Source organism: Myotis myotis, unplaced genomic scaffold (genome assembly GCF_014108235.1).
Source record: "Myotis myotis isolate mMyoMyo1 unplaced genomic scaffold, mMyoMyo1.p scaffold_m19_p_12, whole genome shotgun sequence".
NCBI classification, from domain to species: domain Eukaryota; kingdom Metazoa; phylum Chordata; class Mammalia; order Chiroptera; family Vespertilionidae; genus Myotis; species Myotis myotis.
Window position 1 is genome coordinate 4854741 of NW_023416316.1, and position 27025 is coordinate 4881765.

Below are 27025 nucleotides of genomic sequence, written 5' to 3' on the forward strand. Positions count from 1 at the left end.
ACTATAAAATTATTTTCGTTGCTACTTCATAACTGTAATTTTGCTACTGTAATGAATCATAATGTAAGTATCTGATATGCTATATGTGTTTTCTGATGGTCGCAACCCACAGGTGGAGAACTGCTGTATGGTCCCGGGCGCCCACGCCTCCCTCATGTCTGTATCTGGCACAGCAACTGTTTACTAAGTGAAATGCACATGACTTTAATAAATTGAGCAATATTCATTGGAAAACACATTTAATTCCAAAGTAAACAAAGATGTTTGTACATTAAAGTATTTAGTGAAACAGTTATTATCAGTGTAACAAGCTGAAAAATACAGCAACGTGATACAAGACTGAGGTAACAAAATACTTCACCAAAAATCTAAAGAATCCTGGAGGGCTGATGTTCAGTGTTATTGCGGGTGAGACACTTCACAGGAACCAGAGAAAGTCCTTACACAATGGCATGCAGGGGTGCTGGGAAGAGACAGCCCGGAGAAGGCAACAGATTCAACAAGAAACGAATTAAAATGAAGAAACAGATTTTCAACGTACTTTGAAGAATACATAAGAAATTGATACTTAAAATACTCTCTACGCAACGTTTTTAATGCTAAGTGAAAAACCATGCATTTTGGCACGAAATTTACTTAAAGATTATACCCTACTAATAAATTAATGTCCATCGTTTCATTACCGAACGGCCACAGCCGTTCAGAAATGGGGAAAGGGATTAGTGGTTACGGAACAGAACGGACAGATGCTCCATGGCGTCGCTGCTGCAAGGGGACTTCGGGCTGCCTTCAGCGGACTCCCACTCGTGCAAGTTCTCAACACTCAAGAGATGCAGCTCTCCCTCATGCTGTACTCGCATTTAACAGGAAATCAAAACCAAAGAACCTCTAAAGTAAATACTGTGGACGCGCTGACCCTGCTCATTCCACCTCGGAGTCCTCCATGTGCCCAAGCACAGCTCTGTCTGGCCTGCTGTGCACCGACCTGCCTCTAGGCCCGCGACTCCATCCAGTCCTCATCGCAACTGAGCTCTCAGGCCAAGGGCTGTGCCGCCTGTCGGGCCTCCTGGAGCGTCTGTGGAGGAATCTGCAGGGGCTTGAACTCAGTGCTGGGGGTCCGGCAGGGTCTTGCCAGAGGAGATGCAGCGTGAGGACTGTTTGTTCCTTGAATGATCAGCTCCTCGAGGGCAGGGGTCAGTCTGTGGTGTTCTCAGCCATTTATATCCGGGAGGGCCTGGCACGCGGGAAGCACTCACTGGAGATGTGAACGAACAAATGAATGGGTGGTTCTGCACAGAGAATCTGTTCTCTCAAAGGGACTCCTGTTTTGAGTGTGTGTGTGTGTGTGCGAGTGTTTTCTTTTTTAAATAGGAACTCACCCAACATGTCAATATGATGTGGGGCTGATTAAAGTCATTTAGGAAGTCACTAAAAATGAGTTAGGCTGTGTTTTTGGCAGCGTTCACCTGGTTGTGAGCATTAGTGACGTGGTAGGAGTGCTAGACTCCACCTGTGACCTGGAAGCAGACCCTGCTCGCAGATGGCCTTCCATTTTCGTGGCCCATTTTCCACCTGTACAACAGCATCCTAAAGATCCACGTCTTCGGAGGTGGGAGGAAGATGATGAGAGAAATACTGGCCTTCTTGGCAAGAAAAGAAACGCTTCATAAATTCAGTTGGCAGGGTGGTGAACGGGCTTCGTCGGGAAGGAGAGGCCACGCTCTCTCGCTGGGCACGCTCAGAACCATCCTCCTGCTGCTGTCCATCTAATCAGTCATCCCGGAAGCATTTCAGTTGTCAGCACACACTTGGCTGACCTTGGGTTGCAAACCGTGTTCAACTGAAAAGTACTCCCCGGAAGGGGCGGTGAGCTGCTGGGCACGGCAGTGACACCACCTTCCTCCTCCAGTGTGCAGACAGCATTCCACACTTTCCTTTTGGGGTGTTATGACCTGTTTGCTTAAAACACAGATACAGCGTATGCATGCAAGACATACCATCCGCAATGGTTTCCCAAACATTTGTGCACTGTGGACAAAGAGCAAACAGCAGGGTGAGAACCCACCACGGCCTTCCCCGCTTTGGGCTTTGTGGCTGGCCCCCTTGACCCCGCCTCAGGGGCCTCCTCACCTGCGGCTTGAGGGGCAAAGTGAGGCTGGGAAGAATCTGCACTTCACTCCCAGGGTGGCCGAGGCTTCTCTGGGAGAGCCCAGTGCCTCTCAGCATTTCTCCTCAACACTCTGGTAGTTCAAGGTTAGTACCAGGTCTACGGGGACTTTGCCAATGAGGTGTAAACAGCTTCTTCAAGTATCCACCCTAAGAACATTTCTAGGAGGGGAGGTGGGATCAGTCTCACTTAGTGGAAAGACTAAACACTTTGGAAAGAACTGCAATTGTGCTATTTCAAAACAGGCTCGGACAAAAACACGTGTGTAAAGGGCAGGAAATGATCTGATTTAGTGGAGCCTGAAATTCTGAGGGCTTTGGACTGACGTGTGTAATATTCCATGTGAGAAGACCCAGGACAACTGGAGAATGGAGAAATACAAGGAAAATAAGCAGCTGATGTTCCAGTCTTACACATTCATCCAAACGTAAGACTCTAAAAGGCAGAAACAGACTGAATGCGGGTGAGAGCGAACACTGAATGGTCCTGGTGAGGGGTGTGCGGCGTGTGTGGTGTTTTCCCGTAGTCTCTAGATACTGATCGGAATAGTCGTTGCTATGAATCGGGTGCGTGCATCAGGCCGAGCTGCAGGTGGGCAGTCAAAGCGCCGACGGCCAAGGTGTGGCAGCATCGCCTGGAGGTTCTCCAGCCAGGAAAGTGCTCTAGACTTCGCTCCAAAGGAGGGTCAGTGACTGAGCACAGGAAGGCTGGACTCGAAAATAAGATCCTGATGACAACACCTTTCTTCACCAATTCATTCAAATTTTCAGAAAAGTTGTCACCATTTGATCACAATACAGGGGTGGGTCCTGTAGTTGTTTTGAAATTGACCCAGAACAGTTTACTGGTTAAGACGTTCTAGAAGCATCTTGCCCACAAACTGTTAGGTGTGGTTTGATATCTGATCAGTATGAGCTATGAAACCACGACAGCAACAAGGCCTCAGAAATTCAGTTTCTTTCAGAAAATCATTTAAGGGTTTCCTTCTCAGAATTAGGACACCCAGGTTAGGGGGGGGGGGGGGGGAGGGAGGGGGAACTACAGTGATAAAGCTATTATAAATAAAGTTAATTTTTATTAGTTATTTTGAATAAAAATGTATTTGTGCAAAATAAAAGTCACTTAAAACTATAAGAGTGACAGATAGGGATGTTGTTCATGTGAAGAGCTCTTAACTGAACGTGGAGCGTGGGCCTCTCACTCCCAGGGCTTTGCTCTCTTGTCACATGGTCATCAACAACGGTGCCCTTGGACTTGGTGATGGAAAACTTGCTGGTGACTGGGTTGGGCGGCAATATTGGGGGAGCTTAAGGCCTCAGTGTCACTCAGCTCCCGGGTGATCAGGGATCCCGTGGCCCGCCTGGCAGTGGAGGCAGAGGGTGTGGTGGTGGGAGCAGAGGCTCGGCGGGGAGAGGTCGTGAAGCCATTCATGTGAGGGTGGTGCCCGAGCTGCTCGGAGAAGCTGGGAGAAGTGGCACAATTCCCCTTCTGGCACGTGGGGGGCCTGGGGGGTGGGGGAGAGGAGAAGGGCCTTCAGACCCTGCTGGAGGAGTGGGAGGAAGCAAGCAGGCCAGTCCACAGTCCGGCAGCCGGGGCCTGTCTCAGAAGAGCTGACACCACCGAGGCCTGGATGGGACCCGGGCCCAGGAAGCAGCTTCCAGATGAATAGCACCCATAGGAACAGAAAACAGGACACGGTTTAAGGCATTGTTGTTTACAGTAAAAGAATGCAAGGGGCCCTTAACACAGGAGGGATCTGGGCTCCCACTCCGACCTTCCTTGGTGGACAGGGCTGCCACGTAAGGTTAAAGCAGGGCCTCGAAGCCAATGAAGTGTGTGATGTCACGCACCTTGTGCCAAAATGCATGTTTCTCGAAGAGTTCACGCTCGCTCGTGTGCACATGTACACGGCACGCACGTGCAGAGGACGCTTAGGGTTGTACAAAATCTGAGGGGGCCCTGTGGGCGAGCAGCCCCGTGCACTTGGGGCGTAAAAGCCCGTTCCGCAGCTGGTGCCTGCTCTCTGGCCCCTCACGCAGTTAACACTGTCCACTCCTTCGTGCAGGAGAAGCCCTGGGCCCCCTCGGCTGAATGCTCTGGTCGCAGCAGCAGCTGAGGGACACGAGCCCAGAGAGGGAGGACGACGGAGCTGCTGAATGAGTGTCATGACAGTCACTGGGGTTGGCGCCGAGAGCGCCTCTGGGCTGGGAGGCCACAGGCGGCGTCCCCTGGAGTCCAGCTGTGCATCTCTCAGCACCAGGCCAGTGGCCTGTGCCCAGGACCTGCACTCACCGCAGTCCAGTCGGGGCTCTCAGCAGCCTCTGAAGTCACGCCATGTGCAGAGACTTATTCAAACGACATGAGGTTTGCAGGTACCTAGAAGGGAAAGCTCAGCCTTTGTCAGGTTCCCACCTCTCAGATGGGGACAAGATGCTTCAGAACCTAAGATGGGACCAGGCCTTGCCCAGGGAGTCTGTGGAGGAGCAGGTCGGGTGGGGAGAGGGCACACAATAGTGACACTATGACCACTGCCACTCATTAAGTGACTGCTGTGTGCCAGGCGCTGCTCTGTGTGCCAGGACACTTCATCTGCATCGTGTCCTCGAGTCCTCAAATAACCCCATGAGGCAGGCACTGGGAGGATCCCATTATAAAGATGAGGAAACTGAGGCTTAGAGGGGAAGCACACGGCCATAAGTGGCAGGGCTAAGACACCAGAGCCATGCTCTCTATCACTCCCCCAGGCCCAAACAAAACCGAGAGGACACAGATCCCGCAGGAATGGGGACGGGTGGCAAGATTAGCAGGTGGAAGCACAAGGAGTAAGTTTGGGGAGATCAGGAACCCCAAGACCTTCCAATAGCTATGTCTCCATGACATGGTCCCAGCTCCCTTTACTTGGGGACCACTGGCCCCAAGGTCAGGGTGTTGCCCCTCCCCTGGAAGCTGCTCACACACCCCCAGCTCCAGGCCTCGTTGGCCCACAGTGCTGGGGGCGGGGCGGGGTGGGTTCCAGATCTGATGAGAAGCAATTTCATCAAAGACAAATCCCTCTTAGTGTCAAGGTGTCAGAGTGTTGAGTTGGAGAAAGCGCACCTCCTTGCACCAGGAGGCAGGTACAAGGATGGTGACGGCAGCATTGCCCGAAACAGCAAGATCAGGAAGCCATTTCTGGGCTCACCAACAGAACTGATTTAAAAAACAGTACGAGTGGCCGAAGCCGGTTTGGCTCAGTGGATAGAGCGTCGGCCTGCGGACTGAAAGGTCCCAGGTTCGATTCCGGTCAAGGGCATGTACCTGGGTTGTGGGCACATCCCCAGTGGGAGATGTGCAGGAGGCAGCTGATCGATGTTTCTCTCTCATCGATGTTTCTAACTCTCTGTCTCTCTCCCTTCCTCTCTGTAAAAAATCGATAAAATATATTTAAAAAACAGTACGAGTGAATGAATGAAAGCTACACATTGACACCGATGACTCTGAGGAACATGCTGCAGGAGAAAAGCAGGTCACAGAAGAGAATATACAGTTATGGTTCTCTTTATAAAAAAGTTTTTAAAAAACGTACCCCAACCAATACATCATGGAATCAATACATGTGATAACATTTTACGGGAACGGCAAACAAACAGATCGGGAGTTACGGGGTCGTGAATTTAAATGTTAGTACAAACAATTGTAAGAAATGCGATTCCCCCTAAAGAAGACTGATCTTGGCCCCTGGGACTCCCCCGGGAGTAGATGCACTTCTGCCCCGTCGTTGCGCCTCCTTGTTGCCCCACACGAAGGACGTGGCTTGAAATGACCCTCTGCTCTGGAAGGTTCAGTTGTTGCCACGTTTTATTACTGTATACAGCAGAGAGTGGGAATATTTGGTTGAAAGTAAATTAGGAATAAAAAGGGAAAAGAGTAGAAAAATAAAAGGTCCTCCTTCCCTAGGTCTAAAAATTGGACAATAATACTGAAAAGTAGCAAAATCTTGCCATGCACCCCACACTTGCCACACATGGAATTCAACCCACTCATCCTTCTGACCAAACACCTGCTCTGCCACCGGGGTTTGACCCAGTTCCCTGCTACCTGCTGTGTCCCTGCTGCCACGCTTGGCTGCCCTCCCAGAGAGGGACCATTGGTGCTACTGGCCGGTACCCATGTGCCTCCACGGGCAGACAGCAAGGCCCTGTTCTCTCCGCTGCACCCTGTCCTGCTGGCCCACCTCAGGCAGCCCGTCCCCGTCAGGCCCAGTCCACCCAGCCTCCCGCTCAAGGTCACTCTGAGCTAATGAGGGTCCCAGCCAGCAGTGTGACCAGCAGAGGGCAGGACGTTCTTCCTCTCTGAATGTGACCTGAGGTGGCGTCAACCTTGTTCAAGCCCTGATGCCTTGATCACTTGGCATCATCTTGAGGTGACTGGCCACCAAAACCCAAAACCCCTGGTCTCTCCATCGTGTAGACAGGCAATCGCATTTGTTGAACTCAGCGATTTTCTATCTCATGGCACACATTAATGAATTACTAAAATTCTGCAGCACATCAAAAATATATGCTGTTTTTGCTGATCTGACCAAAGAATATGTATTATTTTGATTCATTCACACTGGATAGCTACTGTTGGCTGTTGTCCTTCCTCCCTCCCTCCCTCCCTCCCTTCCTTCCTAAGCAATCTAAGGGAAGAGGTCAGTGCTCCTAACTGAATAGTCAAGTAGTACATATTTTAAAAGTTCTTGTGGCACACTGGTTGAAAATTGCTGGTTTAATGTGAAAAAGGTATGTAAGCACTCTAGAAACCAGAGTTATAGTTTCTTGTGTATCATTTAAATATTTTTTACGTACAAACACACTGGTAATATATATGCCTGTGTATCTTAATACAAGCCAGATGGCCCTCACTGGAATCCTGGAGCCGTCAGCTGACCACACCCAGATCTGCCTCGTCTTTCTAACTGCTGTCGGTTGTTGCTCAGGGGACTGACCAAGGTGGCCGAGGCGTCGGGGTTTCCTCTCCTATCCAGGACAGCGCTGCAGTGCGCTCTGAACCGCACACTCTGTGTGCATGTGACACACCCCTCGGACAGGTTCCTGGCAGGCAAGCAGATGAGTCGACAGACTCGAATGCAATTTATTTTGTGCTTCCCTGTGGCATCTCAAGTTGATCCCTGCATGAGCCTTATCATCTATGACTGGATCAGAGTGTCATCTATGGCCTCGCCTCTGTTTCAGAGGAAGGTCCGGAATAGGACCAAACTGAGCACAGAGTGAGCGACATGCCTTGGAGGCCGCCCCGCCCCGCCCCGCCCCGCCCCTTAGGAGAACGGCTTTGAGGGACCTGGAGGGCTATGGCTGCTGTGACCACAGCTGAGTCCCCCACTCCCAGACACATAGGCTGCTGCGGGGTGAACTCCCCTTTGCTGAGGTCCCCTCAGACCTGGGCTGCTGCCTCCCAGCTACTCTTATTTGTCCTCAAAGCTGCCAGCATCTCCCCCAAGCCCTGGTGCTCTTCCCAAGACTGAGAGGAACCCGCTCCCCAGCCCCCTCCTCTGGCTGATCCCTGGGGAATTCAGGGGGGATTCCAACCCTGGCACCAGCAGCCACACTGCCTGCCCACCGACTTCCAGGGTCAGGAAACTCCGCCTGCCCATCTGGTGCTGAGGGCTGGGGCGGCCACTCCTCTCACAGGCCAGGGCCCCAGGAGGTGAGGCAGGAGAGCTCGGAGTGGCAAGCACAGAGCCGGGTAGGCCCCACAGTTAGTGTCTGCCGCTTTCTGAGCCTCAGAGCCTCAGTGTGGAAGGGAGACCCTGAGAGGACCGACCTCACAGAGGTGTGGGAGGCCTGGGCCTATTGCTGCAGGTGAAGCATCTGGAGTAATGCCCAGTCCTGGGGGGGTGGGGGTGGGGGGACTCAGCCTTGAGCCAGGCCCAGCAGACCAGAGCCCCGTCAGCAGCAGCCACGGTGGCTCTCAGTACATTAGCTGTTGTTGTTATTATTATTCCTAAGGACTGTGGGGGCCAGGAAGCCTGTTAGTCAGTCTGGAGTTTCCCATGAATCAACCTAAATAGCTGCTCCCGCCTAAACTTGGGGAGATACAGAATCTGCCTCCTACCAAGCTGTCCCTGATGGATAGTTCTGTGTGTTTCCTTCAGTGGGCAAGACACAGGGACCAGACTCAAAGTTCTGGTCTGAAGCTTTGTTGTAAGCTGAGCAGGGGTGCCCTGGCTCATGGGAAAAGGCTGATCAGCTCCCAGGGAAGGAGGGGCCCTGTTTTCTATGGACCAGGAGTCCCAAGGGTGGGAGAGGGTATTGCGGGTGACAGGCAGGATTTTGGTGACTTTACCTGAGGCCTGTTGCTTTTACATGCATCGTCCAAATGCTTGTGCCACAGTATTGCATGAAACCGGGAGCCAGTTTGGAACTTGTAAACATTGCCTGACGGGTAGAGAAACCACTGGTTAAGAAGAGGGTGGACATGGGTAACTAAACCGAGGAGGCTCAGGAGCAGCTCAGGGCAAGCCTGGGGCTTGGGTCAGGACACTGCCATTCTCATGACACAGGGGTGTCCCTGAGCTCTCCAAAGACCCTCCTGCCACATGGCTGCTGCCTCACCACCATCCTATTATTTGCTCCAAGAGCCTGAGGCTGCAGCTCAAGGGGTGATGGGCCCAGTTGCCACAGATGAGGCCACAGGAGGATTCCTGCTGCCACATGCAATGCGCACTGCTCAGTGGACACAGGGGACTAGTGAGGGGACCCTGCGAACACCAGCACCTAAAGCAAAGGGAAAGCTGCGACCCCAGAAGTGCCTACATGCAGCAGAAGAGGCTGGGGCGGGAGGGCTGCGGGCACCGGCTCAGCGCCTACCTTTGTCAGGGTTGTTCAGCTGGAAGATGTCCGGGTGTTCGGGGTCATCCGGCAGCTGCACCATCCAGCCCACGATGGAGACCTTTTTGCCAGGCGTGGATTTGTACTGGAGAGCAACGCACAGCCAGGAGCTCACACCCTGCCTCCCCTCAGAGGGCTGAGGAGGCCACGCCACGGTTCCTTGCCACACCCACCCACCCACACCCTGCAGTTCTCACGAGATAAAGGCCCAGCCCAGAGAGGCCTTTCCCGGGACTTACGTGTTTTCTGTCTGTGCCCCGCAAGGACTTGGCTCCATAGTACAGGAGGGTGGATCCTGAGAGGATGACCCAGTACCTGGTCCAGGAGGACAGCTGCACAGGAAGGAGGCTGAGTGACAACCCCGCGAGTGGTGGGGCAGGCGCAGGGGCCTGATCACACACCCAGCCACAGGGTGGAAGGGGCCCCCTCCCAAGCAATCACTGGCCCCGACCCCCTACTGCCACCTCCCCCAGGACCTGGAGGAGCAGACTGTCCTCAACCTACGCCCACCTCCCTCTCCTGCTTCCCTTGGCGCCTCCTTCCCGCCTTGTCTAGGGCAGTGCCAAGGCACAATTTCTGTGTGTGCAAATGACCTGGGCCCACGAATGTCCCGGGAAAAACATTTTAAAACCACAGATATGGTAAACCACAGCCTAGGGCCATAATGTCTGCGATGGGTAGGGGTGGGGGGACTCGGCGGTGACTGAATGGAAGCGCTTTTGAAGAATTTGAGGCTGGAAGTGGGAAACCCACAGGTGGCGCTGCAGGAACAGCTCTGCTTCTCTAGGGAAGGCCGCGCTCAGGGCTCCGCGTGGAGGGTGGAGGCCAGCACTGGCGCCCAGGGTCCGCTCTTAGGTTGGGGGAAATCAGTGTGGGGGCCTCTGGTTCTGTAGAGGCGAAGCGAATGCCTCCTGTGGGGAGCGGATGGCTCTGCACCTCCGCCTGCCAGACCTCTCTGAGGACGCCACAGGTTTAAGTAACACACGTGCGTGTGTATGTCGAACACTTAACCTTTACTCAGTGTAAGAAACTCCATTATTTCCCATTCTATTCTACTAAAAACAATGGGTCATGGCCTCCTGAATTGATTTCATCACTTCCTGTCACCACCCCACCCCACCCCACCACCCCACCCCACCGCAGACATATGGTCCTTCTAGGTTATGGTTTACCATGTCTGTGGTTTTAACACGGCTTTTAGGGTGCTGCCTTGCAAGCCTCAGAGTGGCTGCGGCCGGCACTCTGCATGGAAAAGAGGCAGGCAGGTCCATACCACAGGCCGGATGTAGGGCCCATGTCACGGAATGCTTTGTGACACTCGGGTCCAAGGACAGTGTGGGGCCCAGCTGGGGTGAAGACTCCATCTCACTTGAGAACGCATGTGGCATTCTGGCCCAGTCCTTAGCATGCAGGCGCTATTTCACCGCAATTCGCAGATGCAGAAACAGCTCCCTCCCCTCCGTGGCACACCCAGGGCTGGGCGGGTTGGCAGGTCTCCGGAGCCGGCCCCTCACTGAGCCACACGCCGCCTCCGGACGAAGGTGTCTGACTTACTGTGGGCTTCCGTCCTTCCTTGAGCAGAGTCTTCCTTCTCAAGGGCCCCTCCATGGTGGGCACGGCCGCCGAGCTCCCCAGCGCACAGATGCAGGGGCCGGTGGGGCTGAGGGGAGGCCACGGGTCAGACAGGTCTACGGGAGCTGAGGTCAGACACCCTCTCACCACCGGGGCCCAGGATGCTGCCCAGACAGAGGCCTTACAGTGCTGGGCAAGGCCACAGGGAGCAGGAGGAAAGGAGGCTCTGGGCTCCCCCATCTGAGAACTCGCCCCCCTCATCTACCTGAGTGCTGCCGAGCTCCACGTGTGGTGACTAAGCTCCTGGTAACCCGGGCACCCCGCAGCCCTGAACCCCATCCTGACCCGGGCACCCCGCAGCCCTGCACCCCATCCTGACCCGGGCACCCCGCAGCCCTGCACCCCATCCTGACCCGGGCATCCCACAGCCCTGCACCCCATCCTGACCCAGGCCCCTCACAGCCCCTGCACCCCATCCTGACCCGGGCACCCTGCAGCCGTGCACCTCATCCTGACCCGGGCCCCTCACAGCCCCTGCACCCCATCCTGACCCAGGCCCCTCGCAGCCCCTGCACCCCATCCTGACCCAGGCCCCTCGCAGCCCCTGCACCCCATCCTGACCCAGGCCCCTCACAGCCCCTGCACCCCATCCTGACCCGGGCACCCTGCAGCCCTGCACCCCATCCTGACCCAGGCCCCTCACAGCCCCTGCACCTCATCCGACCACCGCTTCCTCTCCACTTGGGGAACTTGGGGATCACACAGCCCCTCCTTTTTGCGTTGGCAGAAGCCTGGAGGAGCATGGAGGAAGTGCGAGAGGTGGGGCGAAGTGAGAAGGGGCACAGGGGACCCCCACACTGCCAAGCTCTGCACTTTTCTCAGGGTTCCTCTTTCACCCTCTGCCATGGGGATTCAGGCGCCACCTATGGGTGAAGGCATCCAAGTGCAGCACCAGCCCAGATCTCTGTCAGCCCAATTTCAGACCCAGAGCTCTGCTTACTGTCCCCCCCCCTCCCCCCCCCCCCCCCCCCCGCCTGCCTCATCCAGCCTCCCCAGGCCCCTCCCTCAGCCTGCACCTTCCCCCAGGGAACACCACCCACCCAGCTGAGCCCAAACCTAGGGGTTTTCTTCTCTCACCCTCCACCCCTGCAACGCCTGCCTGTCCACCTCAGCCATCCCACTCCCCCCAGCTCGGCAGAACTTGATCTGCCTGTGACCGATCAGTCCACGCTCAACCCTGGTCTCACAGCATTGACTCCTGCCTTCCTCCCGTGTACTCCACGCACGGCCAGGATGGCCTGGTCACGCCACCTCCCCTCCCTTCCACGCCCACTCTCACTGTCTCCATTGCCTTTGGACCACCATCCTTCCCCTCCCATCCTTCCCCTTTCCCCTCACTCCCCCCACCCCCCACCCTCCACCCCCATCGGTTGTGGCTCCGCCCACTTTTCCAGCCTCATCTTATACGCTCTCCTCTCTCATTTCCTTGGATCCTGCCATTCCTTTGCGTGGAATCTCCCGCTCTTCCTGCCTCAGGCCCACGGACTGTCCCTTTGCCTGGGGCACCCTTATACCCCCTCTGCCTCCCTCCCTTATTTCACCAGGTTAATTCCTACCTCTCTTCCCGTCTTTTCTCCAGGGAGCCCCTCCCTACTCTCCCCTCCCAGGGCACCCCCTTCTCTGGGACCTGAGCACCTGGGATTTTCTGTTCGTTTAGGTCTCTTCTGTAGCAGCCTCTAGCACAGAGCGTGGCACCCCGCACACGGCACCCAGCAGGCACCCTATCGCTCTCTGTCGCGTGGACGGACACACGAATAAATGGATACCTGTAGACGCAGCTCCGGGTCCTGGGAGAATTCCGAACTGGAACTCTCCAGTTGGGCCCCAGCGTGGCGTAGAGACGTCCCCTGCTTCAGAGGAAAAGGCTGAGTGTTAGCCACAGGCTGGGGAGACAGGTAGCTGACAGAGGCGAGAGCCTCTCAGACTGTGGGTGTCAGCTCAGGAAGCCCCACCCCACATCTCCCCCTCGTCAAGCTCCAAGCACATCTGGGGCAGCTGAGCTGCCAGTCGCTGAACAGATGCCCCGGGTCTCCAGGTAAGTTTTCCGTGGGAGGGTGAGTGCAGTGAGCGGCCGGACGCAATACAGAAAACGATGGATCTTCTGTAGTTTCTGAAAAGCTTGGGTACTTCATGACTGGCCACACCGCTGGGCACCGGGGAACGGGGGTCACACCACATGTCACCCTGTGAGTGAGCTGCTCCCCGCCCAGCCACACGGGGCTCCGTGAGCAGGCAGGTCTGGGAGTGAACTTCGTGGTGCCATCCCTGTGTGGGGGGGAGTCTCCTCATTTGGTCTGAGTTCCCGCTGAGCCGAGGCTGGTGTGGAGCTGGAAACTGGCCCCTTCTCTCACCCTCTCTTCTCAGGGGTCTCCTTTCCCCAGCGCCCCAGCAAAATGTGCAACCAGAGCGAACTCTCCGCTGACACTAGGAGGTCCTCAGCCCCCTCGCCACCATGCCGTCCCCTTTTCTGAGACAGTCCCTGGCTGCACGCTTAGCACACGCGTGGCCGGACTGACTACTGATGGAGCTTTAAGGCAGCACCTTCTGAGCAGGCTCTCCGGGCGCGTCCTAAGGGAGCGCGATGCTCCCAAATGCCCAGGGCTGGTGGGGGAGCGCGGATGCCAGGCCATGCACTCCTCCTCTCCGGAGCTTTGTGAGAGCACCATTAGCCTCCCCAGAATGGGGAAACTGAGGCTCCGTGATATGAGGACACTTGACAGGACAGTGAGCCTAGCTCGCCAGGATCTGGACCCAGTCTGTCTGACTCTGTAGTCTAAGCTCCTCCCACACCTCTCAGGCTGGGCAGAGGCTGGCGTGTCGCATGGTGGAGCCTGCCATGGGACTGGGCCCAGGTCTGGAGGCAGCACTGTGCAGCGGCTCCCTGCAGGCTTCTCTGGGAGGCCCCAGTTCTTGAGTTTCTGTGCAGCGCACGCTGAATGGGCTTTGTCGGAATGTCTCTGACTGACATGGGACCCTACTCCAGAACCAACCTTTCCTAGCTGGGAACACGTGACTGAACAGAATGCACCCTAGGAGGGCCACTTTCCAGTCTTCCCACCCCCGCTCCCCCCCTGCCAGGGTTGGATCGTGGGGGTGGCAGGGAGGAGGGCTGCAGGAGACAACCCTGCTCATGGGAAGTCTGGTCTGGGAATTGTGGGCTAGCAACCCAGTAGAACATCTCAGTCCCAAAGGGTGTGCAAGCTGGTGATAAGGATGGCGATAGGACGATGGGATGGGGGATGGGGGCGATGGTGGGCACGACGGTGGACGGTGGGGGTGATGAGCGAAGGTGAGGAAGAGATGATGGTGCCAGGTAATGTGCTCAGCGGTATTCATTCACTTCTTTGTTTAATCACACAACTCTGGGAGGCAGGCACTGCTCGTATGCCCACCTTTTAGATAAGCAATCTGAGGCTTGGAGAGGCGCAACTTGCCCAAGGTCACGGCACTAGGAAAAGGAAGAGTGGGGGGGTGCTGTTGAGGACGCAGCTGGGTCCTGCTTGGGCCAACAGCACCGCGAGGATTCAGGCTGGCCGGACAGGCCCGCAGGACACTTCCCGGACAGTTTTCTAGGTGCCACAGTAGCTGGCAGGTACCTTGGGGGCTGAATTTCATAATTTAACCCCGAGTCCCTGTTACTGATCTAGGAGGTTGGGGGGCAGGGAGAAGTCTTGGATAATAATCACCTTGAGGTCTCAGTCATCTTGCCTTAGCGGGAATAGGCCCCCCATGCTTCTTTCTCAGTGCATGGAGCCCCTGGTGGGAGTGCACCTGTGGAGGGCCCACCTGCACCAGCAAACCCTGGATGGGCACTTGACCCTGGCCGCTTGCTGATGATTCGCCCTCATCTGCAGGCAGGAAGCCGCCGCCTGAGTTCTGTGGGCCCTGGATGTCTCCCCAGCAGCACTTGTTACAGCACTTTTACCGCCTGTGAGCAGCTCTCTCTCTTCCGGACAATGTCCCTGATCCGCTGAGTGGGTCCCTAGGAGCCGCATTTGCACTTAAGTTTAGCTGAGCGGATAGGACACCTGAGCCGAGCCAAGTCAATCCGATATTCTTTCCTGGCAATTAGGAACCGGATGTGAGAGACTGAAAGTCGGGCTCTGTGGCAGGGTGAAGCCGTAACACATGCACCTTCCCCTCTGTGAGCTGACAGGTCTAGATGTCCGGGCTGCAGAGAGAGAGAGAAGGGAGCAGAGCGGATATCCACAGAGAAGGGTCCACACGAGGCCCACGTCCTAGGGCAGTGATGGCGAACCTTATGAGCTCGGCGTGTCAGCATTTTGAAAACCCTAACTTAACTCTGGTGCTGTGTTACATATAGAAATGTTTTGATATTTACAACCATAGTAAAACAAAGACTTATATTTTTGATATTTATTTTATATATTTAAATGCCACTTAACAAAGAAAAATCAACCAAAAAAATGAGTTCGCGTGTCACCTCTGACACGTGTGTCATAGGTTTGCCATCACTGTCCTAGGACCTGACTCTGGGCAGTAGGCATTGGACAGAGAGGTGGCAGATTTCTCGGTACTTATGAAGCTTCAGCAGCTTATGGGCAGGGCCCAGCCCTTGTCAGCTGGGTCTCAAGGGCAGGGTCAAGAGAAAGGCCCAGGTACCACTGCTCACTATTCCCTCTCTCAGGGGCCTAAGCTCCTGGGTGGAGCCTCAGTTGTCAGACTTCAGTGTCTGCTGCTGAGAACAAGGAAGAGACGGCATTTTGAGGGAAACCAATGTCAGAAGCTCGGCTCATCATCCAACTGGGCTGCCACCCGAGGCAGAGCAGCCGGACAGAGGACCGGGGCAGGAAGGGCCTGCGGAAACTGGACTGAAGGTGGCAGGTGAGGGACACAAGCCGGGGATTCCTGGCCCTCAGCCTCTGTGAGAATCACCCTGAGAACAGTCGCTCTCGTGGTTGCACCTCAGTTGAAATGGACCCTCACCTCCAGGATGGCCTCCAGAGCTTCAACTCCCTCTCCCAATCACGGCAGAGTTTGGGATTCAAGAGGCACCTTGCACCCTGGCACACCAGGGCATCTGCCAGAGTCCTCTGATCTTCCCAAGGAAGGAAAAGAGTGTCTTTAAAAACAGATTTGAGGAGATCAGGCTTGGGGCTCTGTTGCCACCACTCCGCTTTCCTGGGGTCTCCCTAAGGGGGCTGGGAGATCGCATCTGCTAAGAACAAGCAAACCTCACACAGCAAAGAAATTAAAACACCAACCTCCTCAACACCCTAGAGCACCCATGCGTCCGACTGCCGCAGGCCTTTCTTACAGGGCTCTTCCCCCGGTCAGTGCTTCCTGGGGGCCAGCCAGGGCTGAGGACACTTGCCTTCCCCATAGTCCATCCACTCTGTGATGACTGAGCGGCCATCTGGGAATTTTCTCTTCCCCCCACCCAGCTTTAGACTCCTGATCACTTGCTTGCTGGCAAGAGGTACCTACTGAGTGAAATTCATAAACATCCCAAAGTAAGTTTCCCCAATGGAGCACTTCCACTTATGTGATAAGTACTTCCTGTGGGCACCCTCCCTGCAGAGCTGAGGGACCTGAGGCTCAGAGATTGAGGAACAGGCCCAAGGTCGCTGAGGCAGCAGGCAGGCCTGACCGCAGGCCCCTCTGATCTGCAGGCAATGTCCAGAGCCAGACTGCGAGGTCTCACTGAGGTGCACTAGCACTCGCTCTCCGGCGGTGACTCTTGGAGACACCACGCACTCCCGGGCCACCTCTCCCATCCTGGCATACTGCTCAGGCCCAGCGGCCTCCTCGGGGCCACTGTGGTCCTCCCACCAACTGTCCCTGGGCTGCTGCTTAACCCTCACTTCTGCAGGGGCACAAAGAAGCACCTGCTGCCTCTACTGATGGCCTGACTGGAGGATTCCCTCCTCCTTTAATTTCTGAGGAGCCCGAGGTTTGCTGAGGTCAACCTGGCGCCATGCCCACAGCCCTACTTCCATGGAGTCCATGGGACAATGGAAAGGTAGCCACCCTCCCTCCTGAGCGCGTGACCCTCAGGGGGTGTCTGACAGGGAGCAGTTGCTTAATAAATGGGCATTGAATAAATGAATGAGCGAATGAATGAGGGAGGGAGAGAAGGAAGGAAGGAGGTAAGGGAGGAAGGAAGGGAGGGAGGAAGGAAGGAGCCAATGATTAGGTCCAGTGTGGATGATGTTCAGGATCTTGGCACCATGCTGTTTCCCACTCGATGTCCCCTCGTTGGCCTGTGGCCCGGGGAGATTCGGGCGTGCCCAGCAGACCTGCAGTCCGCCCTGGTGCCTGCCTGGTTCCCATCCCACTGCTGAGGGGCCCAGAGCCAGGGCAGTGGCCTGCCTGCCTGAGAGAATGAGAGCGAAGCAATGCCCCTCCAGGAGCCCCAGAGGGAAGGGCCTTGCTGCCCCCACTTCCTGCCCTCCATCAGGGGTTCACAAGGACAGACAGACTGACTGACCGACATGGAGCCAGTGCCTGCAGCTGTCACATGGCCCTAGACAAGGCCTGAAAGGTGGTGGAGAGGTAGGCTCAGTGGTCAGGAAGACGTGGATTTGGGCAGCTCTGCCCCGGCAGAGTGTGAGCAAGCGGGGTCATTTCACCTCTCTGAGCCCAGCAGTCCACGTGCATAAACGGGGGCCTCTGGATAACCGCTGTGTAGCAGCGTGTGAAGACTCAGTGAGACCAGGACGGTGCCTGGCACACAGCGACTGCTCCACAAGATCACTCACCACCTGTCACACCTCTGTCTGCCCTGTGAGGACCTGCTGGCCAGCACCCACCTCCTCTCTGGCCATTTTCTGATTATGGGGACTGAGGAGCCAGGAGGCTCAGCACCAGAGGATGTGTGTATGTGAGTGTGTGTGTGAGTGTGTGTGTGCCTGTGTGTGTATGCATGTGTGAGGCGTGTATCTGTGTGAGGTATGCATGCGCATGCATGCATGTGAATGTACGTGTGTGGGTATGTGCACCCACATGTGTAAGAGGATGTGAGTGTGTGTGAGAGTGTGCATAACTGTGTGAGTGTGCTGTGTGTGCGGGCCACTGAAGGATGGTGGGAACCTGCTTCTCGTAACCTTCCTGTCACTGGTTGCTCCCTGCCTCCCTTACAGTCACTACGACGCCCTTCACTTTGTGGCCCCACGGCTGTGGGAGCTCCCCATTCAGAGCCCTGTCTTCCCAGGGCCCAGGTGTGCCTGGCACAGAGAAAGCACGCTGTGTGGAGCAGGTGCTGAGGTGAATTCCTGAGCTGGAGCCGAACCCTGGGCTGAGGGATCCACGTTGCGGTCACCAGTGCCCAGCAGGTGGTTGTCAGCCCAGGGCCTGAGGCCATGTGTTGCAATACTCTCGGACCCCACCAGGCGGAGCAACATGCCGCCTGCAGGCTAGGCCCATCCTCAGGCATCTGGCTGCAAGAACCCACATTTCAGACCAGTCTCCCCAGCAGTTCGGCCTGAGGGAGAGGCGCTGGCCTTGGCCCTGGGCTAGTTCGGGACCAGGTGATGAGGGGCTGCTCAGAACATGGGGCTGGTCCCCCACCCCTCCTCCCTCGGTGGGTCCTGCCCCTGGGCTGAGCTGTCCTGAGGAGCCACAGAGCAGCCTCCCGGGTGGACCCGTGGGATGAGGTTGGGGTGGGTCCCTGCCTGGAGTGGTCTCCAGCTCCCTGGGCCCCAGGCACCTCCTGGGAGGGAGGCCACGCTGAGGCCACACTCACCTTTCCAGCCCTGAAGACATTTCTTCACTAAACTCTGAGCTCTCACTACTGCCTGGAAAAGGAACACAGATCAGTGAGCAAGGCGGCCTCACCTGAGAGGAGCCAATGTGGAAAGGCCTCTTCTCCTGGCTCCCTGGGCCCAGGCCCCCGAGCGCCACAGAAGCGCCAGAGCGATGGCTTCCTGACCCTGGGCTCCTGCTGCTTCTATTTCTGCCTCTCCGCCCCGGGAGGGTGCAAAGCACCAGCTGTCCCACTGTTCCCCGGGGGGCCTCTGCTCCCTTCCCACGGTCCCTGGAAGGCTGCACTGCCTACTCCAGGACACGGGAGTCTGGGTCCCTGGGCCTCTGCTGGGCCTGGCTTGGCCCCCACTGCCTCCCTCTGGCCTAAGGAAAACTGGTGCTAGAACAGGTCTCACCCGGTGAGGACAGAGCAAATAGCACTTCCTCTCCGAGGGTCAGGGCTTGACTAGACACTGGTCAGAGCCGCTGCCCAGCACTGGAAGCCTCGAGGGGTCCCTTAGACCTCTGGCCAGCACACACAGACACACACACAGGGCTCAAGCGCGCCCCCCACCCCCCGACCTGCTTCTCAGGGGCTCTCCAAGGCCACCTCCAGCACAAGACACACTTTCTTCTGCCACTTCACTGACACCATGTGCCTTTGTATGGACCCTCAGTCCTCGAGGTACCCTGGGTCAGGGGTCTTGGCCTGGGCTACCTGCTGGCACCGAGGCTGGGCAGTGGGAAAGGGGAAGGAGGGGTCCAGGTCGCTGGGGATTACAGGACAGAGAGGACCTGTTCAGCTCCAAATGGCACATGCACACGGCTACCTGCTCCAGGCAGAAAAACCCCTGAGTTTCCGAACACAGGAGCCAAGGGCCACAGCACCGGTGAGCTCCCACCGTACACTGGGCGGCACTGTGACTCAGCTTTCTGTCCAGGAAGAGCAGGGCCTGGGTCCAGGCACAGCTCACACCACCCTCGGCTCCTGCCCTCGCCCAGCCCGGCCTCCGTGGTGCAGTGCCTTCCACTGACAGGGGCCCGTGTCTGGCTGAGTGCTCCTGGGCGGCGTTTCCCAGCTGGTTCAGAACCATCCCAAGGACACGCCAAGGAAAGGGTCCCATGGCCACATCCTGAGGGAACTGCGACTCTGGGCCCTGGTGACCACAATGCCCCAGCATTTCAGAGTCTGAGCAGAGACCTGCTCACCTCTGAGCCAGCCTTGCCCCACGCGCTGCCCGGCTCCCCTCCCAGGTGTACCCTCTGAACACACTGCACACTCCTGACTAGGTCCCAACAGGGTGGCTCCTCCAAGGTGGAGGTGGACGCGGCCTGGCCTGGCCCGGGTTTTCTGTGCTGGGAGGCGGCTGTCCCCTGGAGTGACGCTGCCTCAGACAGGGGCCGCATTTCAAAGGAGTGTGGGACTTTTTTCCTGTCCCCACACACCCTCCCCACACTCATGGGCCCTCCACTCTGAGGCCTCACTGGATCAAACCCCTGCCTGGCAACTATCTAAACCACCACCAGCACCAGGAGGGCTCCCTATTAAGGAAAGCAGACGGACACACGGACACAGGACCACAGAAGCACAAGTATGCTGAAAGGGCACGGCCAGCAGACAGGACACGTGTCTAGTGGCAGAAAGGACGGGTGACCTGGGCACTGCAAGAGGACTCTGCCCTCGCCCTCCCGGCCTCAGCAGGGCAGTGCCTTCCACTGACATGAGCACGTGTCCGGCTGAAGCTCAGGCGTGCAATCGCACCCTTAAGATCACCTTCTCAGCTTCCCTAACTCTAACTTTTCGGAGTGAAGCAAGGACCTGCGTGAGAACCCGGTGGCCCTCATCGCTGTCCTAAGGCAGCCTCCCCACTTTGCCCTAAGGCTGGGGCCTGTGGCTCTCCCGGGACAGAGCCCCTCAAGGCAGGGGCCAGGCTCTGCCAGCTGCCAGCCAGGGACAGCGGGTCTCAGGTGTGTCTGGCTGCTTCTTCCACCCGTTTGCTGTGCTCAGGGCCACCGGTAGGATGAGGACAAGCCCAGGCATTTCGTGACACCCAGAGGCCAGAAAGGAGAGCCCCTGGCAGGGCGACTCCTGAGGAGCCCTCTCTGCGGGGTCAGGCCACCGGGCGCGGCACAGTGACAGACAGACACGAGCACACGCCGGCTGTGCCATGCTGCCGCGCGCAGCCAGACGCTTACCTAGCGAGAGTCCATTGGTGACGGCGGAGGAGGAGGTGAGGGCGGGGCCCCTGCGAGGGCTGCGGGACTCTAGGACACTGTCGTCCAGCAGGTGCCTCGCTTTCTCCGATGGGAATGTCGCACTTTTACTCTCAACTACACTCAACTGACACATCATACTGGAAACGGAAAGGAAGAGAGAGGCAGAGCTCCTTACCTACCGAGTCACAGGGTTCCACCTGCCTGGGCTCCTGGCAGAGGGCGCACCTGCAGGCAAAGACCTCCACCCAGAACCAGGGAGCACGGCCAGGCGCTGCCCTATCTCATGGCGTGACCTTGGGCAAGTCCCAGCCTTTGTCTGGGCCTCAGTTTCCCCATCTGTCCAGTGGGGACTAACTGTACTTGCCCTTCCTAACTCCCAGGATGATTATGAGGCGTGAGCGAGTGGGTGGTACTTGTGAGCCATGGGGCGCGCAGTGAAGGGGGAGTGTGACCCTGCGGCATGTCTGCTTCTGGTTCTGGAGTCGCACACACTTGGTCCAAGTCCTTGCTCCCACCTTACAATTGGCAGGTACTTTGCCCCATTGAACCTCACTGGGCTCATGCATATCACAGCACCTACCTCTCAGGCCTGCAGGGCTCAGTGAGATAATACATGGCGGGATAGAACAGAGAAAGAGCAACCCCTTTCTCCTCCAGCCCAGGAGCAACTCCAGGGCCTGCCTGGCTGGCTAAGGCTTGTGTCTTGGTGGAAGGAAGGAAGGAAGGAAGGAAGGAAGGAAGGAAGGAAGGAAGGAAGGAAGGAAGGGAGATGGAAGAGGCAGGCAGGCAGGAACAGAGGGAGGGAGGGACCCAGCTGTAAGGAGCCTGTGCCCAGTACCCTGGGGACACAGGCATGGCTGCCCTGGCCATGCTGAGGACCACCCATGTCGCCCAGCTGTCAGCCCCACAGGCTGGGGAACCGGGGAGATGTCCTGATCTGCAGACTCACTCCAGCAATGGGCAGAGACTCTGAGCCCTGAGACTGGCAGGCACAGTGCCCACTGGACTCTGGGTTTACAAAGGGAGGCACTCACTGAGCTTGGGCAAACTTACAGAGGGAGTCCCACCACGGCTTCCCTGCCCTTGCCTGCATGCTTCCTCCACCGGCTACTGAGTGGTGAGACCTGTCGCCAGGACCACCCCAGCTCTTCCTGACCCCGTGCCAGTGTGAGGAGAGGGCACCAGCCAGGGATACCAGCAGCATCGTCTGCCCTCCCAGATGGGGTGGGAGAGCTCCAGCGGGCAAGCACCCCCTTGGCCCACCCCCACGCTCAGCCCGTCCAGAGCCCGAGCGGGGCTCGCTCAGTTACCCACTTGTTGCCCAGACTGTGGCTCTTCCTGTGTCTTGGGACCGGGGGTGTGGGGAGGCTGCCTGCCACAGACGCGTCAGGACAGGTAGGCCGCCGGCTGAATCTTGTGGAGCTGGAGCCGGCAGAGGGGCCTGTGAACAGAGCAGAGAGCATCCTGTGACGGGGCTGAGGAGGCTCGGGGGGTGGGGCCTGGGTTGCGGGTAAGGCACTGGCCCAGCTGTCACAGGCGGAGCAGGTTCAGCGGGCCCCGTGGCTCCCTATTCATGAGACACCGACCCCTCACGCCCAGCATAGCTAACTTCCACGGTGACAGCAGCCGGGACGGCCGGTGGCCTGCTGTGCACAGCGCCCCTGCCTGGGCGAGACTTACCCAAGCCATCCAGCAGGTGGCAGAGACTTCACAGCCTGCCTTGTGAATCCAAGGCTGGTGCCCACCCTGTGCCCTTCCCCAGCCACTTTCTCTTCTCCACCACGCATTCCACAGAAGGGACGGAGAGCGTGTGAGGGCAGAGGGAGGACTCACTGAGCGAGAGCACAGCTAGAGAGGCAGGGGCTCTGCCCCAGGCCTGCCAGGTACTGCCTGGGTGGCCTTGGACGGGTTGCTTAACTTACTCCCTTGAGCCTCTGTTTCCTCATCTGAAAAGTGGGAATAATTCAACTCACCTCGCAGGTGGCTGGGGGGAGTCCTGAGGTGGTGAAAGCAGTTTCACAGTCAGCACCACACTTGTTTTATACAATTAGTACCATGTTCTCCTCAGGCCCAGTCCTGGGGACAACAGGGGTCCTCAAGCCAGGAGGCTGGGCCTCACACCCACTGAGCAGCACGCGCAGGACGGAGGAGGGACGTGCATGCTGGCCAGTCCACAGCTACTAGTATATGGAGGGGCCTGGTCCTGCCGCTGCTGTTCTCTTTAGTGCTGTGCTCGTGGCTCTGGAAGGGAGGTGACCCCAGGGGCTAGGCCTTAGCTACCTGGGACAGACAGGAAGTGGGCCAGGGCTTCTGCACTTCCTGCAGAGACACCAAACGGCACACCCAGGGACTGTGCCAGGCTGTGCGGGAGCTTCCCCAGAGGGCCTGGGAGGCCTGTGTCCATCCAGGGCCCCACAGCCTCCCACAAGCTGCTGTCATCCACAGGGACCTCCAGTGTGCCCGGCTCATCGCTTGTGAATGTCCCAGACACCACTGCGGACGGTCTAGCTCCCTCTGGCACTTGGGAAGGTTCATGAGGCAGCTCGCATCTCCTCGAGCTCGGAGTTCCTGCTGCCTCACCCTGCTCGCCCCTCCACACCCCACCCTGCACACCCCAACCTTCATTTCCCCAGGGCCCCCCATAATCCCTTTACTAGGCCTTGGCCAACTTTCTCCACTGTTCCCCTCAACGACTATCCCCAAATGTCCCCTTTCTCCTAAGCCCCTGCACAACTCAGACCCCTCACTTCAAACGATGGCACTCTGCTTCCGGGAGAACGCATGGTGGTCAGGCTCCGTCTCTCACGCCAGCCCGGCAGTGGCCACGGGCTCCTCCACCCACACCAGCCTTCCTGTCAGCCTGGAGAAGGGGCCTCCTCCATCCAAAGCCAATCTCTCCTCTCCAGTCCTGTTGCCTCTGAGAACTCACTCCATCATTTCCCTTCCCTCTGGCCCCTTCCTCCAGCCCATAAACACTCCAGTCTCTCATTTTCTGTAAAATAAGGCCCCTTGGCCCCAGGGCTGCCTCCCTGTCAGTCACGTGTCCTCAAACAGAGGTCTGTAGTCCACTACACTCTACGGGGCCACGTATGTACGGTCCATCGTTGACAGAAACATCATTACATGGCACACACTGTAATGAGCTCAGAGCGGCACAGCTTGGACCGCACCAGCACAGACAGGGTCCATGAAGCTTGAGGAGTGGGGAGCACTGAAGCGGTACCTAAGGAAAGAGAGGTGCGTGTGTACACTTTCCTGGCGAGGGTTTCACTGTCACTCAGCTTCTCTGAGGCTGGAATCCTTAGTCAGGGCTTGTGCCAGGGCTCTCGGGGTGAGTGTGGGAATGCAGTGTCTCGGGCCCGCCCCCCCAGGTTCTCATTTCATTGCTCAGGTGGGGCTGGGCACCGCTCTCTCGGTGACTCCAGTGTACACCCCCATGAATCCAGTGTACACCCAGGTGAAGAACTTCTGCTCAAAGAGCTGGAGTGACAGCGAGCTCTGCCCTGGAGGAAATGTCTCGTGCAGCTGCCCCAGAGAGGAAAGGAAGGAGGGAAGCCACCCTGCTTTGTTTTTGTTTTGCACATGTTGCTCAATAAATGAATCTGTGCAGAGGGTGAAATTCGCCTTGTTTATCAGCGGGATTACGGTCTCTGCCTGAGTCACTCTGGCTCCCACCCTGAGTTCAGAAAATATTTTGTAAAGGTCAGGTCGCATGGCTCCTCCCCCATGGTTTGAACTGGAACTGGACTCCCTGGTGTGTCACAGCAATAAAAACGGTGATAATTACAGTTGGACATCCCGTGCCTGGCACCATACTGTGTGCACGGGCTGCAATCCAGGAGCTGGGTACTTAGTAGGCCCGTTTGACAGGTAGGAAAGCCAGGGCTTATATATCCACGACATGCAGGACTTGAACCCAGGGGTACAGCATGGGCGGAGGAGCTCTGCAGTTTGAAGGTCAGGCATTAGTGAAAACTGGAGGGGGAACAGTGCGTGTTGGAGGTGATCTGGTAACTTCCTCCAGGAAACGGATGACTATTTCCAGCTGCTATTTTTGCGAAAGGGAAGGTGAAGCGGACTAACATGTGTTATGCACCAACCGTGTGCCAGGCTTGTCTAAACACTCCCACATCCTATGTCACCGAGCTCCCTGCAGTGGCTGCTTTGACTATCGCCATTTTACAAGGGACGCTCGGAGCACAACTGGTCACTCAGGGGAGGGGTGCTGGGCTTGTCCTCCTACCCAGCGGTGGGTGCAGCGAGAGCTGGACACGCGAGGCTCTTCTGGTCACTTCCCGGGCCGCCTGCTCACTCCTAATGGGCGCCCTTCCCGCCTGTGTCCCGGCTCCTGCTCTGATCCTCACCGTGGGGCTCACCCACGCCTCCAGTTAGCCCTCAGTTTCCTCTATTCAGCTACTGACTCTCCCTCCAGGACCAGCCTGGGTCCGCCCCCTCTCATGCTGCTTTGGATGGCCCTGGAGGCATGCTGGCCTCAGATGCCCCTGGACACAGTGGGAGGAGGGGGGAGGACCAGGCAGAAGCAGCTGCGACCTCCGTGGTCCCAGGGTCACACGAACGCTGCTCTGGATGCCCTGGTCTCGGCCACGCCCATCCCCTGCATTGTGGGCCAACAACAGCCTGGATCTGACACTGAGGCAGAGGAATTCCCACTGAGCTGGAACCTAGGGATGGGGTGGCCTCTGCCAGTGACATTCTGCTACTGAAAGGCCTCCCGCCCCGCCCCACTACGCCTGGGCCGGCCACCACGTGACAGCACAGGTCACGTGTCTTCCGGCAGTTTCTGATGTTGTTTTCTCCGTGTCCTGTAGGCAGGGGTGGGGTGGGGGCGGTAATAATGAGCCGGAGCTCTGGCCTCGCTCAGCAGTGTGGTCCCCGCTGCCGGCCGATATGGCACGAGCAGCTGGAAAAACTGACCGTGGGGCTTGACTATCTCAGAGGATTGCTCTATTTTTCCTCAGCATAATTTTTCCATGAATAATCTTTAAAGCTCTTTAAGTGGCTGTTTCTTTAACAGTTTTATTGGAATATATGAGAACTGACAGTCTGTGGGGAACGAGATATCATGTTGGGAAAAAAATCTGGTTTTCATTACATTTTTCTTAAGAAGCCACCATGCTGCCCCAGGCCACTCACTGGTTGGCAGAGAAACCAGCACAGGCCTCCTGAGCACGGCTTTGGGCGGACAGGACTAAGGGAGACGGCAACAGCAGAGCCAGGACCCGAGGCAGCCGGGCCTGGGCTCCCACTGGCGTCTACCATGCAGGCTGAGTGAACTTGGGCAAGTCACCTGGCACTTCTGAGCTTGAATTCTACAGCTACAGAACAGGAGCAGGGATCTGACCTGGCAGATCCCTGTGAGGAGAGGACTCACGTCCCTCTCCCCTTCCTGCAACAAATGTTTCCAGATTCCAGAGGGACAGTAACCAGATCACGCCCAGGGCGGGCACAGGCTTGGATGTAATAAACCTGGCACCAACTACACCCACAGTGTGACTCTCACAGCCTAACGGCGGTGCTAATGGTACTGTCCGACATTGATCGAGCATCCGCCTAGTGCCAGAGACATACCGAACGCTTGTCCGCAGGACCTCATTTAGGCCTCGGCATAACCCCGCCTCACGGGCTATTGTTAGCTCCTCACTGGGATGTGGGACTGAGGTCAGAAGGGCTAAGGAGCTTCCTGGGGGAGCAGTGGAGCCTGGAGCAGTGCATCTGAGAGCCCAAAAAGTCAGGGCAGACCTGGGGGCTCCGACATCCAGGCTGGTGCAGGTCCCGGCAGAGGCAGCAGCTTGGGCAGAAGGAGCAGCACATGCAAAGACCGCAACACGAGAGATGCAGATCCCACCAGAGAAAGTTCAGAGAGCCAGCCTGGCTGAGGAGCTGAAGGAGGGAGTGTGGGGGAAGGAGGGTAGGGAGTGGAGCTGCAGGGCCACATGAGGGACCAAGAGTTTAATGAGGGGAAGATGTGGAGATTTCAGGAGGGTCAGTAATGTGCTCAGATGTGTACCCTAGAAAGCTCGCTCTGGCTGGAAGTATGTGGATGTGGCCAAGAACACAGGCTGGGAGGTGGATGTGCCAGAGAGAGCTCTAGGAGATGGGCGAGGGGTGGGGAGAGGGGCACTCGGGGTAACCCTTGGTGGAGGCTGGTGCCATTCACTGAGGGAGCGGACGAGAAGTGCAGTTTGGGACCGATGTTGGGGAGATGTGTGAAGCTCAGATGGCACTGGGGCCAGAGGTGCAGGCCATGCGGCACAGGACGGGGAGCCCAGGTTGTAAGCTCAGTAAGAAGAGGGGAGGCCTGGGACAGAATGCAGGGAAACTGTTTGTGGGATGAGAAGACAAAGGCTGAAAGGACTTGTGTAAAGCCAGGGTCACGAGAACAACTACTTGAGAAAAGTATCACTTTAGATGC

The 27025-nt window shown here is 57.1% G+C and overlaps 1 protein-coding gene across 4 annotated transcripts in view; it reads right to left on the bottom strand.

Annotated features, from left to right (window-relative positions):
• Positions 1 to 222: 222 nt before the first annotated feature.
• The window catches only part of RALGPS1 (Ral GEF with PH domain and SH3 binding motif 1), a 238537-nt gene continuing 211734 nt past the window's right edge, over positions 223 to 27025 (bottom strand). For 2 of the 4 annotated variants that reach the window (XM_036329617.1, XM_036329616.1), the window contains 7 exons: positions 21907 to 22033; positions 12438 to 12521; positions 10594 to 10699; positions 9279 to 9371; positions 9019 to 9124; positions 8495 to 8586; positions 223 to 4543 (listed from right to left, as the gene is read on the bottom strand). In XM_036329617.1, coding sequence (XP_036185510.1) covers positions 4514 to 4543; positions 8495 to 8586; positions 9019 to 9124; positions 9279 to 9371; positions 10594 to 10699; positions 12438 to 12521; positions 21907 to 22033 — 638 coding nt within the window. In that variant the 3' untranslated portion in view covers positions 223 to 4513. Of the gene's footprint in view, positions 4544 to 8494; positions 8587 to 9018; positions 9125 to 9278; positions 9372 to 10593; positions 10700 to 12437; positions 12522 to 18376; positions 18429 to 20571; positions 20730 to 21906; positions 22034 to 27025 lie in introns of all 4 variants that reach the window. The other 2 variants (XM_036329615.1, XM_036329618.1) reach the window with 2 other exon arrangements.